This window comes from Haliotis rubra, unplaced genomic scaffold, assembly GCF_003918875.1.
Source record: "Haliotis rubra isolate DU_JTF1 unplaced genomic scaffold, ASM391887v1 Scf386, whole genome shotgun sequence".
In the NCBI taxonomy this organism is placed as follows: Eukaryota; Metazoa; Mollusca; class Gastropoda; order Lepetellida; family Haliotidae; genus Haliotis; species Haliotis rubra.
Window position 1 is genome coordinate 294,475 of NW_025767064.1, and position 16,621 is coordinate 311,095.

The 16,621-nt window shown below is 38.4% G+C and overlaps 1 protein-coding gene across 6 annotated transcripts in view; it reads left to right on the plus strand.

Moving 5' to 3' along the window:
* LOC124286543 (four and a half LIM domains protein 2-like) overlaps positions 1–16,621 on the plus strand; it is a 170,537-nt gene that overhangs the window by 113,151 nt on the left and 40,765 nt on the right. For all 6 annotated transcript variants that reach the window (XM_046722913.1, XM_046722908.1, XM_046722909.1 and 3 more), the window contains exon 5: positions 333–548. In XM_046722913.1, coding sequence (XP_046578869.1) covers positions 333–548 — 216 coding nt within the window. The remainder of the gene's footprint in view (positions 1–332; positions 549–16,621) is intronic.

Sequence of the window (16,621 nt, forward strand, 5' to 3'; positions counted from 1 at the left end):
CATATCGTTGAAGTTGTCAGGGCCTGAAAACGTGTTTAATTCTTAGAAAACTCACTTCACTAACTGAAAAGCCATGACTGAATATATTTCTTGAAGACTCCGGGAAGTTTCTGTTCATGATATATCAGTCATCACTTTAAAGTAGCAAGTTGCATCATGTTATACATATCTGCAATAACGACCTGTATAGGAAAATCTGAAAAATGATGCTAACCAATTTTTTTCGATGATTGTTTGTTGGTAATGAAGCAATCATCAATTGTGAGATTTCAACCAATTCCCAACACTAATAAGTAGTGTATAACCTACTGTGTATTTATTACATGTTTCAGAGCTGCTATTACTGCAAGGGGGAGATCGATGTAGACGACCTAGTAGTGTATGCATCTAAAGCCGGGAATGAGGTGTGTTGGCATCCCGCGTGTTTTGCGTGTGAGGCGTGTGAAGAACTCCTAGTGGATCTTACGTACTGCTACCACGCCAAACACATATACTGTGAGCGACACTATGCAGAGACTATACGACCTCGATGCCCTGCTTGTGATGAGGTGAGATTTATTTACACTTTATCATCTTGACTGTTTGGTTTTAATAAAAAATTAGAGTTGGAACACTGTGACTTCCACTAAGCGGTGGCTGAACGGGTTAGGCGGCTGACTTTGTGTGCTGGCGATTGGGTGCCTGACTCTGAGGGTGTGGGTTCGAAAACCCGGATGGGACTCAACCCAACAAAAGTACTAGAATCTGAGTGTACTTTACTAAGAAAGTGTTATCACAAATATAACATATGTTAAATTTGACCACTTTCTAAATGGCATTGTGTAATCATTTCAATGTTTGTTACCACTGCACAACGATCAGAGAACAGTCCCTTCAGAACAACCTTTCACAAACTTTGATGACCAATGAAATGATTGGCACAAAGTTGACATTACCTAGCAGTTTTCTTGATCTTCACAGTGTTAATGTCAAACTGGCAACTTTCATTCCCATTCCAATGTATTCTTTGAAAGATCTTCAAAGTGTTTCATTCTTAATTCAGAATTTGAAAACTAAACAAAATTTAGGAATGTCTAATAGATACTCGGCTGTTCTTCTCATCTAGTATGAAAATGTTCTTCTGTTTCAAATGTTTATTGGGATGGTGGGATAGCCTAAAGGTCAAAGCATCCACTCATCACGCTGAAGACCCGGGTTCAATTCCCCACATGGTACCCATTTCTGGTGTCCCTGCCATGATATTGTTGGAATATTGCTAAAAGCGGCGTAAAACTAAACTCCCTCACTCATACACTCACTTGAGGTGAGATGCAGATCATTTGCTGCATGACTAGAACACAAGTTCACTTTCAAACTTCCACTTTTTGATCTTGTAAGTAACAGTCTGACTGACAAGATGAAAGTTCCACCTGACATGACTTGGTATGTGATGTTCTGGTGTCCCAACCATGATCCCACATGGGAATATGTGGGTTAAAATCTGGTGTAAAAGCGAAGCTGTTTGATCACATGGGTACAATGTGAAGCCCATTTCTGGTGTTCCCGCAATTGCGATATTGCTGGAATATTGCTAAAGGTAAAACTAAACTCAGTCAGTCTGGTGTCCCAACCATGATATTGCGGGAATATTTCTAAAATCGGTGTAAAACTAAACTCACTCAGAGCAGAGGGATTCCACAGGTTATAGTGAGTGAGTTAGTTTGGTTTTACGGCGCTTTTAGCAATATTCCAGCAATATCATGGCGGGGACACCAGAAATGGGCTTCACACATTGTACCCATGTGGGGAATCAAACCCGGGTCTTCGGCGTGACGATCGAACGCTTTAACCACTAGGCTACCCCACCGCCCTCCACAGGTTATAACTTAAGGTGGCTGGAAAATTGTAGATCCACATGAGGATTTACAAGTTAATCTGCAATGTTGATTGTTCTACTGCTAACTGCAGTATTTATACCACTATGTAAGTGTGAACTTGCTGACACAGCCTAATGTTAACCTACTCCACAAAAACATTATGATTGGCTTAATTGTAATCGCTAAATTGATTAACATTATTGTTAACTATTATTAGTCTCAACTGTGTTTTTTTCATTTTCTCCAATTAAGTAATCTGTAAAGTATTCACATAAAGTCACAACCATGGCCCCGGTTCACAAAGCTCTCGTAAGCCTAAGATCTCGTAAGTATTATCGTAGCATTCGAATCTCCTATACTGTAACATAGGAAGTATGAATAGTATGAGAAAAGTAACGAGATCTTAGGCTTACGAGAGCTTTGTGAAACGGGGCCCATGAATCTATGTTTTTCTATATACTTTTTATTTCCCAGTCAGCTATTGAAGTATGTTATAATGATGATATATTTCAGTTCACTTTATTTCGAATTTGGCCACTGGCCTATATAACAATTACAAGAAACCACATTAAGTGCAGGGTGGAATCCCCAAAACTTCAGATCCATTTAATAATACAGGAAGATTGTTTCCATCAAAAACATTAAAAAACATATTTATGGCAAATTATGAAAGTTAAAAACATTTGATTTCAACATTTGTTCGCTTGTTGCCATAAAGCTTTTTGAGTTTGATACCAAGAACCAGAACTTGTAAAATGTTCAACTAAGTATTTATATGAAGAGACAATTTCTAGAACATCATGCTTCTTTAATCTCCTGGAGCGGTGGGGAAGCCTAGTGGTTAAAGCGTCCACTCATCCACCCGGTTTGATTCCCCACATGGGTACAATGTGTGAAGCCCATTTCTTGTGTCCCTGGCTATGATATTGCTAGAATATTGCGAAAAGTGGCATAAAACCATACTCCCTCACTCACTCACCTTGAGCTCCCACCTTTCTCAAACACAATAACTTTAGTTTTATCAATATTATATTTGATGATTGCAGTTAATCATAATATTCTATGAATACTTGGCAAAGGACCTTTTTCATTTCTATGGTATATTTACTCTGTTTTCTGACAAAAGTACACATAGTAGCCGAGTGTATGTTTGTTCAAGGATTATCATCAAGGTATTTAGACTGGATTGTAAGCTTATTTAGTTAGGGTGGGTCAGAGCAGGCAGGGACGTATTTAGGATGAACATTTCCTTTTAAAGCTTCACTGTCACTGGTAAGTCACACTTTCATGGCAAAAATCATCCATGAGTAGGTAGGAAGATTGTTTTTGTTTTCTGAGTTTTAGAAACGGATTAAGGTTTGTGCATCAAGGGAGACAACTTTTGTTTATGAGGCCTCAATGTCAGAATGTTCATATAAGAAAGACGAGATATTTATGCAAAGTTGTGACCTTTTGTGAGATAGTCTGAAAAAGAATTTCTCTTCTTGGAAATCATGTTTGATTTGCCATTGTTATATATTGCACACAAAAATTAAAGGAACTACATCTTTAAACAAATTTTAGTTTTGGTTTCAGTTTGAAAATTTGTGTTTGTTACATAGAGATGCACATCACCTATTTATGTGTACATGATTCCAAATTATAGTTATATTCTATCAGTGTCTTCTTGTGGTTTTGGAACTACTACTTTTTTCATGTTTTCCAAAGCTCTACACTGTTTTATATTACCTTACAGAATTTTTATAGTTTCACATGTCTCGTTAGAATATGTGGATGTGATCCGTGATTTATATTCTGAAATGAAGTTGTGTTTCTTTACAGGAGAAATTCATTTGCTGTTAATAAAATATGGCATCTGACATCATAATGTTATGGCAGGAAAATTGTTGTGTGAACAAAACGTATAAATGGCTGTCCATACCTTATGAAAATTGGTTGAAACACTAGTAAAATCCTTGCATGCAACCCCTCTCCCTCACAATACAGCAACTCATCGCCTTGCACTGAATGATAAGTCTATGAATGTCTCATAATTCTTTTCTTTGAATAATCAAATCTATATAAGTAGACATTCAAGGAAAGTGAGAAGCGCCAGTTTTTTCAAGAGATAATTTGTTGTTTAATCATGGTATAATCATTGATTTGTGGTATAAACTAATAAACATTTCCTCTGAGACCGATGGGAGACTAATCGAAACATATCATTGATGTTTTCAGAAGAGAGACTAATTCTCCAATAATTGATCTATAATAGTAATGAGAAGTCTTATAATGCGCTAATTTCCACGCAACAAAGCATGCTCAAACTGCTAACACCCTGATTATTATTTACACCCTGATCTACTATTTACAATTCGAGTAATTTTCTTTCTTAAATACATGAACAAGATTGTGACACACAATTATAATTTCCATTGACCACATAAAACTTTCACAATATGGCAAATTTTGTGTTTATTGCAGAAACTGTAACAAAATGAACGCGAGCTGTTGTTATGCATATTAGAAGATGGCATCAAGCACAGCGGCGCTGTGTGTATCCAAACTATGGATTCCTCCAAGTGTTGAGATAAACACACGCTGGCACAAACTACTGTGGGGTGCTCATTCTGGGAGGTTTTGTGCTTATCTGTGGGAACTTTGTCCTCTGTTAGCTGATGCAGCAGAGGGGCTGCTGGTTCTTTTTTTCTCTGCCCCCCTCCCTTGACAGCACAGAGTGTGTTTGGTTCTGATAGTTCTCAGAAACCACCATCCGCTGATTTTCTTGAACATACCAATATATGTCAAATTATCTCAGAATGATGGACTGCCTCTTGTCATCTAGTATAGAGAATCTTCCTGGAGAGGGGAAACTCAGTGTTTCGATTCCCAGTGTGGTTGTCAGCATTAAATGTTATCGAAACAAGGACTGGTCAGTCTGTGTCTGAGTGGCCATGGCTTGGGCCACTTGCACAGTGTTTGCCCTAGGCATAAAAAGTAATCATGACACCCTGGTGTCATGAGAGGGAGTCATGGACATGTTTTTGGGAGTCAAATAAGCAGGTTTTCTGCATCCATGCATAATAATTTACGACTCATTATAATTCCTTGGACCCGTGAAGATCCGGGGTAGAATAGGTCTTCAGCAACCCATGCTTGCCACAAAAGGCGACTATGCTTGTCGTAAGAGGCGACTAACGGGATCGGGTGGTCAGGCTCGCTGACTTGGTTGACACACGTCATCGGTTCCCAATTGCGCAGATCGATGCTCATGCTGTTGATCACTGGATTGCCTGGTCCAGACTCGATTATTTACAGACCCCGTCTTATAGCTGGAATATTGCTGAGTGCAGTGTAAAACTCAACTCACTCACTCACTCACTTATAATTCCTTGTGTCATGAGTGGGAGTCATGGACATCTTTTTGGGAGTCAGATACGCAGGTTTCCTGCATCATGGCAAACACTGCTTGCACAAAGAGGTCTTAGCACTGTGGTGATCAAAGTTCACATATTCCAATGTTCATTCAAGATAATCATAGTGGTCGGATCAGTCTGTGAAAATGGATCTTGTTTTCTCAGTGAGATAACACGTTAAAATCAGCACTAGTGTGTGCGCCACCAATCCAGTGATTGAAATCTTGAGTATTTTAGATGTAATGACATGCTATCAACAAGGCACCAAGTCTGACCATCCAATCCATGAAGTAGCCTCTTACGACAAACATGGGTTCACGGTGACCAATATGCTTATATGGAATCCACACGGGCTGCTTTGGCAAAGGTACTTGCATCTTAACTGAAAAATCACATTTGAAACAGCATAGATACGCCATCAATTAGTCAATCCAGTCCAAATCTTTTAGACATTCATTGATATAAACTGGGGGGCGGTGGGGTAGCCTAGTGGTCAAAGCGTTGGCTCGACACGCCGAAGACCTGGGTTCGAATCCCCACATGGGTACAATGTGTGAAGCCCATTTCTGGTGTCCCCCTGCCGTGATGTTGCTGGAATATTGCTAAAAGCGGCGTAAAACCAAACTCAGTCAGTCAGTGATATAAACTGGTTCTCCAGAAGAACACTAATTAGGACTAAGAACAACCTGAAACATACTTGAAACGTCAGTTATGAGTTGGTAGTAATAAAAATTGCAATAGGATGTATTATAAATGTTGTATTGTTTATTACAATGTAGGACAATTTTTTATTTGTTCAAAGAGATATCTTGTGTTCAGTAAATATTATTTGGGTCAATTTTGTTCTCTCGTCTCAACATACTTACATTTGTTATTCCCAGACTTTATGACTATTGTGAACTTGAGTTGCTCAACACTGTAGACATGATGAGGATGGTCAGGTGGTAAACATCATAATATAAACAGCCCAGGTCCCTGGTGAAGGCATCCTGAGTGTAACTCACTACTTTCAGTATTTGTGGTACATAGATGTGTCACAAACAAGTACTCCCTGTAAACAGTAGCTGTTGTTTGCACTCGGCACTGATGTGTGGTGCTAGCACTCAGTAAGGCATCCCCCTACTGCCCACAACTTGTTACTGCTGCACCCAGCTAGGATGGCTCCACTGATTGGTCATCACAGGCTGTTTGTGGTCTTCCAAGTTGGAGGGAACTGTAACTAGATCTAATGCACATGCTTGTGCATCAGACCCCATCTGCTCAGTGTCCCTTCATTGTAACACTACCAAAAGTCTCTAAAAGTTCCTTACTGTGTGACCTTTAGGTGTAATCTGAGATTATAATGTATTCTAATTTGTTCAATCTTCATGCAGTGTTAGAAAGATTTGTAGAATTTGGGACACTTAGAAATTTAAGCTTGAAAATGACCAAAGTTCCAGTGTTATAGTGAGGTTACCATAGTAATGGAATTTTGCACACAGCCCTAAAGTTGCCCCCCAATATATAAGATATGTAGAAAAGTTCATCAAGACTCTCTCCTCTTCACTCCTAGCTAGTTGTGTCGTCTGCTCCTGTACTTTTGGGTGAGTTTGAAATTTTGACGTCTGCTCTATCACTGCCATAGCTCCAATTTCCCTTCCCCTGTGTGAAAAACCACAAACCCAGTCCTATTCTAAGTCTATATAATTTCACTCAAGTGAAAAAACTTGACAGGTTTAACTTTGACTGAGGAGAAGTGAGATGTCATCATTTTATTTTGGTTGAAAAATGCGTTCCCGCCCCTCAACGAGCCGGTTGGTTGAAATTGTCATCTTAAAAATAATGGGCTGTCCTTATGTCGCAAGCTTCGCTGACTCGCTGGTGTGGATATAGTAGGAGTGCTTTTGACCTAGGCTAGGTCTTTACAACTGAAATGTAGTTAAACCTCCCACACCTTACTCTCCAATTCAGTGTGTGTCCAGTGGATTTTACTTGTAGCTGTGTGACTGTATGGAGTAATAATTATGTCGGATATAGATACCGAGGAATTTGACAGAGTTCTGTCACAGATTATCCAGCCTGGGGAACTCCAGGAGAAAGAGGAGTCCCAGAATGATGTATGTATGGTTTTCATTATGTGTCATGTTTATTATCAACACATAGCTGTTTATGTCAGCTGTTTGTATTGAAATCCACATGTTTATTGGAATAATAAAGAAATTTCATTCAGCTATGATCAGATACATTAATACCTTTTTGAGGAAGCATTTTTTATTCTTACTTCATGTAAGATATGTGGTTTATATACCAATTTTTATATTGTATAATGGACGGTAATCTGTTTTGTTAACAGACTTCGTAGTCTTCTTAATGATGCCTATTTACTGATATATATTTTGTAGTATAATGGGGAACTAGGTTAATAATTAAATTAATTGGATCTGATTACTTGATAGAGTTATATACATGTTTAGTGTGTTTTAACTATTATGTCATAATAGTTTCCATCGAACATATATACTACTGAAAAGAATTTGAACACAATTTTCATAGACTTCAGTTATTCTGTTCTGTCAGCATTATGCCCCCCCCCCAAAAAAAAAAAAATAAATAAATTGATATTAAACTTATTTTGAGTAAATACTGTATTGGTCTTGTATTGTATGTATATTTGATTTTATTTTAATGTATTTAGTAAGATAATTTCATTTTATAAGGTAGACTATAGGTACCTGAAAATATGTCAATTATCGCCTGACCAGTTGTACTTAATGACATTGTATGACACTCAGTGACACATTTCAAACATTCGTTATATTTGGAAAACCTCTTGAGACCATACCTCTTCCTTATCAGACCATCCTTTGAAAGTTCCACACATTTTAACACAATGAAACCTCTATAAGCAATGGAATGCTGGATTAAACATTTAGAGGTCAAACAAAAATTGTGAATTGCACGGAGTACTAAAGGTGTTTGTGAGTTGAAATAATCTGTCGGTGACACACCTCTACAAGAAGCAATAGACAGTTAATACAGATCAGATGAATATTTGTACAAGTAACTCTACGTCCTTATGGCTGAACCCTTTAAGCAGCACAACCCCACACTCAGACCCTATACAATACATGTTATGACGGAGAGCCGTTTATGGCTCAGTGTAAGAAAGACATGGACTGTGGCCCTTAACGGAGGTGAATAGGCCAAGTTGGAGAAGAGGTTATAATGCACTTACCCCCTGGTATATACCAGGACCTAGATAAATGTCTCAGCATATGAAGGTATTTAGCTGATATAAACTTGTTAGGGTCAGTTGTGGATCATTATTTGACAGGTGTGGGGGGCATTGTTGGAAATCTTAATGGTTTGTTTCAATACAAAGAGTTTCTCAAGATGCTGCCCAGTTAAAAAAGAATTTGATACTCATTCTTACAATGTGAAATACAAATCTCTAGAAATATGATACCATTTTAAGTCAGTTTCAGTTCTACCCCCTGCAAAAAAATCCCCACATGGGTACAATGTGTGAAGCCCATTTCTGGTGTCCCCTGCCGTGATGTTGCTGGAATATTGCTAAAAGCGGCGTAAAACCAAACTCAGTCAGTCAGTCAGTCCCACCCCCACCGCCCCCTCCAGAGAACACTTGCCTGGCACATGACAAAGGAGAATACTATCTACTACTGTATGCATGTATATGTCCATTGAAGACTTCTGACCCCTTCATGGCCCCAACTTGTTGTTCATCACTGGACACTTTCACCACATCTACTTGTATGAAATATCTGCATACTTGCACAGGTATAAATCTACCTGTATGAAATGTCTGCATACTTACACAGGAATAAATCTACCTGTATGAAATATCTGCAAAGGTACACAGGTATAAATCTACCTGTATGAAATGTCTGCATACTTCCACAGGTATAAATCTACCTGTATGAAATATCTGCATACTTCCACAGGTATAAATCTACCTGTATGAAATATCTGCATACTTCCACAGGTATAATTCTACCTGTATGAAATATCTGCATACTTCCACAGGTATAATTCTACCTGTATGAAATATCTGCATACTTCCACAGGTATAAATCTACCTGTATGAAATATCTGCAAAGGTACACAGGTATACATCTACCTGCAGTTTGTCTTTGTTTAGCTTGTCTTTACTGAGTACTGCACAGTACATGGGTATAAATCTACCTGTGTTATATTTCTGTCAGTGTCAGTGTATGCAACTCCTTGCTGAATCTTCCTGTGTGTTCAGTGTCACATGTCAGTCTGACACAGATGAAATAGCAAATCTTACTGGTGAGTGATTTGGAGACTTCGTTTCTGTTCATTTAATGACAGAAACACTTGTTCAATTAATCTGCTGTGGTGGTGTGTGTGTGTGTGTGTGTGTGTGTGTGTGTGTGGTGGTGGGGGTGGGCACCTGTCTGTGTACAGCTGCCAGGAACTGCTGGCTGATGCATTAATGCAAGATAGCCCACATAGTAATCATTGGCTTGTCAGCACCATTGCTCTGTCCATGGTTTAACGAAACTGTGTAGGTAACCTGTGTCGCTTTCTCTATTCCTTCCCAGTTACGCGGACATGAAGTTAAGTGCTGTTAAAAACCTGCTCACTCAGCTAAACCCTTGTTTTGGTGCTCTTTATACTTAGGAATACACTTTCTTGTTCCGCTAACTGGGGAGTCAATTGAGTATTAACTGTAATTGTTGCATTATTAGAATTATTATATGCTGACAGTTTTTTCAGCTTAGTGAAAGTGGAATCCATGTTTGTTATATGTTTCACTCTGCAATAGTCTAGCTATATGACTGCTGCAGTCTGTAAATATGGACCACACATTTCAGTGATTGACAGCATGAGCATCGATCTATGCAGTTGTGATATGATGACATGCATCAACCATGCATCTACCCGATCCTGTTAGTCACATCTTACAGGGCTGTGGGGTAGCCTAGTGGTTAAAGCATTGGCTCGTCGCGCCAAAGACCCGGGTTCGATTCCCCACATGGGTACAATGTGTGAAGCCCATTTCTGGTGTCGCCCACCGTGATATTGCTGGAATATTGCTAAAAGCGGAGTAAAACCAAACTCAGTCAGTCAGCTAAAAGCAGCATAAATCCATACTCACTCACTCATATCTTACAACAAAAACAGATTGCTGATAACAAATTCTACACCAGATCGTCAACGAGGAGCCGATGATATACTGATATGTAATATTGAATTCTTCAGTGCTGACAAATACAACATTAATAATACATTAATTTTAGGAAATGACGAAAGAAAATCCAGTGTTCGCTTGTCACACTGAAGACCCGGGTTCGATTCCCCACATGACTACAATGTGTAAAGCCCATTTCTGGTGTCTCCCTCCATGATATTGCTGGAATATTGCTAAAAGCAGTGTAAACCTAAACTCACTCACTGACTCTCTCCTGATAGCCAGACACAACAAATCACTGACTATGAAGCATATGTAATTTCCCGAACAGGAAAGCAAATACAGATGGTAATGCACTACCAAACTGTAATGGTTCAATCCCTAACAACTCTACATAGTGTGGCGTGGTACTGCTGCATACAACTAGGTACACGTGTACTCTATGGCAGCCTATAGGAATGCTGACTCGATGGCTTTATAATTACCCATATGATTAAACACAGTTATTACATCACATAATTCATGAGCAGTCATGCTTGCCTTCATTAGGCCTTTACTTAAGATACTTTTTCATACTAATGGATAATTAATGAATTTAGCTTTAATCTTTGGATTTTTTTCCTGCTTTGACAAAAAAGATAAATATATTAAGATTTATTTTGTATATGATGCAGATTAAAAGGATATTTTATTCTCTTCCATAAAATCATACTACATTTTCACCCTGCTGGACAGAGTTTCTAATGTGTTTTACATATTCCTGTATATTGTTGTAAGCCGTGTTGAAGATTCATTCATTACTCATGATTAAAACATTAGTATATTAGGCCAACTATGATAATATGTTGTGTGTTCAGTACCAATGTTTAAATGGTACATCTATATTGTTATGAGGGGCTAATATCTGCAGATTGTGGGGATATTTAATTTGTTTCTCCATCTGTATACATTCTCTTGGTCATTATCTAGTTTTATTCATATGTATTATTAGTTAGTGGAAATATATACATAATAACAACGTGGTCATTTGCGGGATGTGATCCAGCAATATTACCATATTATTGGCAGCTCACAATTAAAAGGTTTGATAACCTATGTAGAACTGCCAGAAGGCTTGCCTTCCTGTTCCAGATACACTTGTTAGTCACTGGGATATTTTATACCAGTGGCGTGATGTTGTTTGCATTGAGGAGCTGCGACAGTCTCCACACCTGAGAAAGCGTGGTATACGATCCCGTATTGTACAGGATGTGTGTGACATAAGGGGAGTGGTCTGTATAGTGGGAGATACCACTCGTACTGGCTGGATGATGCAGTGCTGATACAGCAGTCATATGTATATACAATGCTTCTGTGAACAGGCAAGCCTATCACATACTTGATGGGGCTGTGTCATGGAGTACTTTAATGTTTGATGTCAGTTCTTATCTCATTGACACATCAACAACCCATATAATCTGGAGTTTTTTAAATGATTTTTTCTAGTAAAAGGGATAGGGATTTATAGCCAAATGAGAGTGTAGTTGATTTATACTGTGCTAAAAATATTCCAGTATTTTTTATGCTAAATAATGATTCATATCTGGATGTGTGACTAGCACAATGAAAATTAAGACTGTTAAACCTTATCACAAGGAATACTACTTCAATCATGTTATTGCATAGAATAACATCTTACAAGTACACTGTTGTATATGATCAGGCTGCAAGATTTTATTTGTAGGCATTCACTTCTTTGAAATGTCACATAATCTTCATGTTAAGTTTGATAATGATAGTTTGAGTGTCCAGATAGCTTGGATATGTCATATAGATACTGTTCCATACTGTCCAGGATCTAAAGTTTGTTTAGCTTCAAAAGAATTATAGCACAAAATGTGATAAGTTATTGACATCTTGTTCAAAATAGTGTAAAATATGACAGTATCCCTTTTAAATATTGAGTAGTATATTTGGTACTTCTTAAGTTTAAGGTTCTATTCTATTGGAGTAATCATCTCAGATGATTGTGTTTACACATTTTGAGAAAAAATAATTAAAAGCAGTATAAATGGCCTTTGACATTATTGTAACATGAAACACCTGCAGTGTTACAAGTGAATTACTGTAGGGAACTTACTTCAAAGTGCACACTTCAGACTTAAAAGCTTCAAAAGTACCATTAATACAGTAGATGTTTTGTAGACCGGGTCAGGAAGTATATATCCATTAATATGTGCAGTTAATGAGGATATGATTTGTAGCAGGGGTTTAGAAATAACCTGACAACAATATATCATTCCAAATGTAGATCATTTTAGCCTCAGGAAGTCGTGAAAATATCTTGGATGTCAGTGACAAAATGCATGAAACAGGTCTATGAGTGATTGTACAACACAAAGATCTGATTAAACATGCCTGTGGCTACATGTAATGGGATCCCTTCCTTATGTTGCGGGTGGTGAGAAGTGCTGAAGTTAAACCAGAATGTTAAAGTGTCAAATTACCTTTTACAACTTTTCATGAACAACTGTTTGTTTTGTATAGTTTCAGTTATGAATAGATCTTTGTTTTGAAAAGAGTAGAATCATTATGTACTGGGTTTTCGTTGTTGTGAGAGACTAGAAGATCAGATGGTTACAATGAGTGCAGTGTGAACTGGTATTCGTGCTCTCACTAAGGACATACCATTACTAAAGCCCCAGTGTGCTATACTAAAGTATTTTTGGCAATTGAAGCTCTGTATAGTTGGAGGATTGGATGTCCCAATGGAAGTTGTGCATACTTGGAGGATTGGATGTCAGAATGGAGGCTGTGCATACTTGAGGATTGGATGTCCCAATGGAAGCTGTGCATACTTGGAGGATTGGATGTCAGAATGGAGGCTGTGCATACTGGAGGATTGGATGTCAGAATGGAAGCTGTGCATACTTGTGGATTGGATGTCCCAATGGAAGCTGTGCATACTTGGAGGATTGGATGTCAGAATGGAGGCTGTGCATACTTGTGTATTGGATGTCAGAATGGAGGCTGTGCATACTTGTGGATTGGATGTCAGAATGGAAGTTATGCTTTGAGGATTGGATGTCCCAATGGAAGCTGTGCATACTTGGAGCATTGGATGTCAGAATGGAAGTTGTGCATGCTTTGAAGATTGGATGTCCCAATGAAAGCTGTGCATACTTGGAGCGTTGGATGTCAGAATGGACGCTGTGGATGCTTTGATGATTAGATGTCCCAGTGGAAGCTGTGCATGCTTTGATGATTGGATGTCCCAATGGAAACTGTGCATGTTTTCAGGATTGCATGTCCCAGTGGAAGCTGTGCATACTTGAGGATTGGATGTCACAATGGAGGTCATGCATACTTGGATGATAGGATGTGTACTTGAAGTATTGGATGGTCACAGTAGAAGCTTTGTATATTTTGAGGATTGGATGTCACCGTTTAAGCTGTGTTTACTTGATGTATTGGATGTCCCAATAGAAGCTGTGCATACTTAGATGTTAGGACGCCTCAATGGAAGCTGTGCATACTTGGAGGGTTGGACACCTCAATGGAAGCTGTGCATACTTGGAGGGTTGGACACCTCAATGGAAGCTGTGCATACTTGGAGGGTTGGACGCCACAATGGAATCTGTGCAGACTTGGGGGTTGGACGCCTCAGAAGCTGTGCATACTTGGAGGGTTGGACGACACAATGGAAGCTGTACATACTTGAGTCTTCATGTAATCATCACGTCAGAAGCCCATGCAAGTCTAGAAATATGGCAAGTCTAGATTACCACAGTTTCAGGCTGAAAATGAAGAAGAATATTATATTTTATTTTATTTTGATTGTTTTTGGTGCAAAATATGTTCATTTCAGAGACTAGTAGTTAGTCTAGTGTTGTTCTATATCACATAATTTCAATTATATATAAGAGAACAGATGGAAAGGTTTATATAACTAATCTATGTATTTCCTTTCAAACAAATTAAATATTTTTTGTATACTTTGCCTAAATGTCCTCCCAATTAAAAGGAAAGCCTCCATTACAGACAAGGCATCTGTTTGTTTATACATTGCACTCTTTACTCCTTGAAACAAATGAGCTGAAACACATCAGTTCCTTGAGGTTTCCCAGGAAAGGGTTTTCCAGACAACTAATTCTAATGAGTTGCCTGCGTCTCTGGGCACATGGATTTGGATTGCCATCTCACCCTGGAGTTACTGGGACACATAAAGTAATTCTAGAATGAAAGATTGATGGTGTTTAAGATAGAGGCAGGGATAATCTTACCCATAAAGATAAAGCAGATTCAAGGATAGCTGAAGACGGCAAATTTGCTGTTACTGTTGTCATTGTTGGATTTTGGTTATTTTCTTCTTCTGTGACGGTTTTCCCTACTGCCTAGCCCTCCATGCAATGCTAAAGCCCAAAATGACTCGGCAAGTGTAGATATCCCCAGGTTCAGGTTCTGAATTTCCCAATTGACTGGGGCTTCTTTTCAATTTAAATGGGTGTATTTGTTACTATAAAACTTATTATATTAAGAGACTAAGCGTTAGTCTAGGTTTTAAGTTGTGTCCAGATTTAAGGTGACACTGATGTCTGTTGGAATGTCAAGGTCAGAACTGTTCAGTTTACATCACAATTTGTTGAGTACATATCCAGTTTACAACAAATATACTACTCAATATTTGAAGGACCATTTTGTCTATGTGGATACTGAAAGCAGTAGACTAACAACTAGTCTCTGAAATGAACATATTTTACAGAAAAAAATCTGATAGTTAAAAAAATAAAATATAATGAAAAGGAGCCCTGAGACTTTCTCATTTTCCTGAAGCTGTTGAAATCTAGACTTGCCACATTTTCTAGACTTGCGTGGGCTTTCTTAGATATATTTGATTCAGGGTCTGTATCACAGACTATGAAAGCAGCTGATACACGGCTAAGGAGTGTTTTCATAAACTCACTCACTCACTCACTCACTCACTCACTCTCTCTAACTGGCATCAAACAACACTCAGTCAGTTACAGGAGTGAGGTGAAAGGTCTCTTCCATCAGCCTGTGTAATGTGTGTCTTTCAAGTGTTGCTGGGCGAGACCAGCTCGTCAATGAGTAGGACCTTTGTCTGTTGCCAGTAAACAGGAAGCAATGACACAGTCTTATACCTACTGATAAGGAACGTTTAGAACTTTCCGCTTAGCGTGAAGGGAGGCAGTGTAAACTGTTTGTATTGACGGAGGAAGTGAAGGTTGGGGAGATTCATCTCCTGTGTTTTCAGGGTCAGGGTGGCTGGAAGATCTCTCCCTTCCTCTTGTTGCTAATTATATACATTTTATTAAAAACTGAATGTTAGTCCTCAGGAGAAGATGTGTCATGTACTGTTAGGCAGGAATTCCAGCAGGATGTCGGGCCTAGATATGAATTAGAGATATAAGCTAGTTGGGTGATTGTATGGTACTGAAATGGAGAAAAGTAATTTGATTGTAAATGGAATCAGTTTATTAAATGTCCTGTTATATTGATGATTTTTTCATTGTACAGTTTGTGAATGAAAAATAAAATACATGGAAAAGAAATAAAAAATATATTTTAGTTTGTGCATGCAAGTCAATAATGATGTCTCAGTCCAGTCTTGCTTGTAAGTTAGCAACATGTAAGTAGTCTTCAGGGCAATACTGTGACTGCATGTTGATTATCTACAAGTGGTGTAGTAGCCCTACTATATTGTATTAGTTAGATGAAGTAGGTATATCTCATGCCCAGTTCCTATCCCAGCTAGACAGACATTTAGTGCCTAATGTGAAACAATGTCACGCTTTGGTTAAGGAAACCAGATACTGCTGGAACTGACGGAGATAATTAGACCTTCATTAAAATAAACATGCTGGCATGATCTAATTTAAGCAGTTTGGTGAAGAATGTTTAATCTGTTTTCTGATGGTGATGTCTTCCAGACAGTATCTGAGAAGCAGTATATACAAGAAGCTCCTTGCTACTACAAAGTGCCCTTTACTGAGGAGAGCCTACATTCACAAGGTGAACTTAGCGCTAAGACTAAGCACTCTCTTAATGCAGATGCGAACTTACATAAACAATAGAACTAGGATGGCACAATGCGAACATATGTTGTGACAAGTACAGAGGTCTAACAGGCAGACCCAGCCCTATTGGCTCAGATCAATGTACATTTAAACAGAAAATTCACAATCCTTTTCTTACATTTAATAATAAGTGGGAAC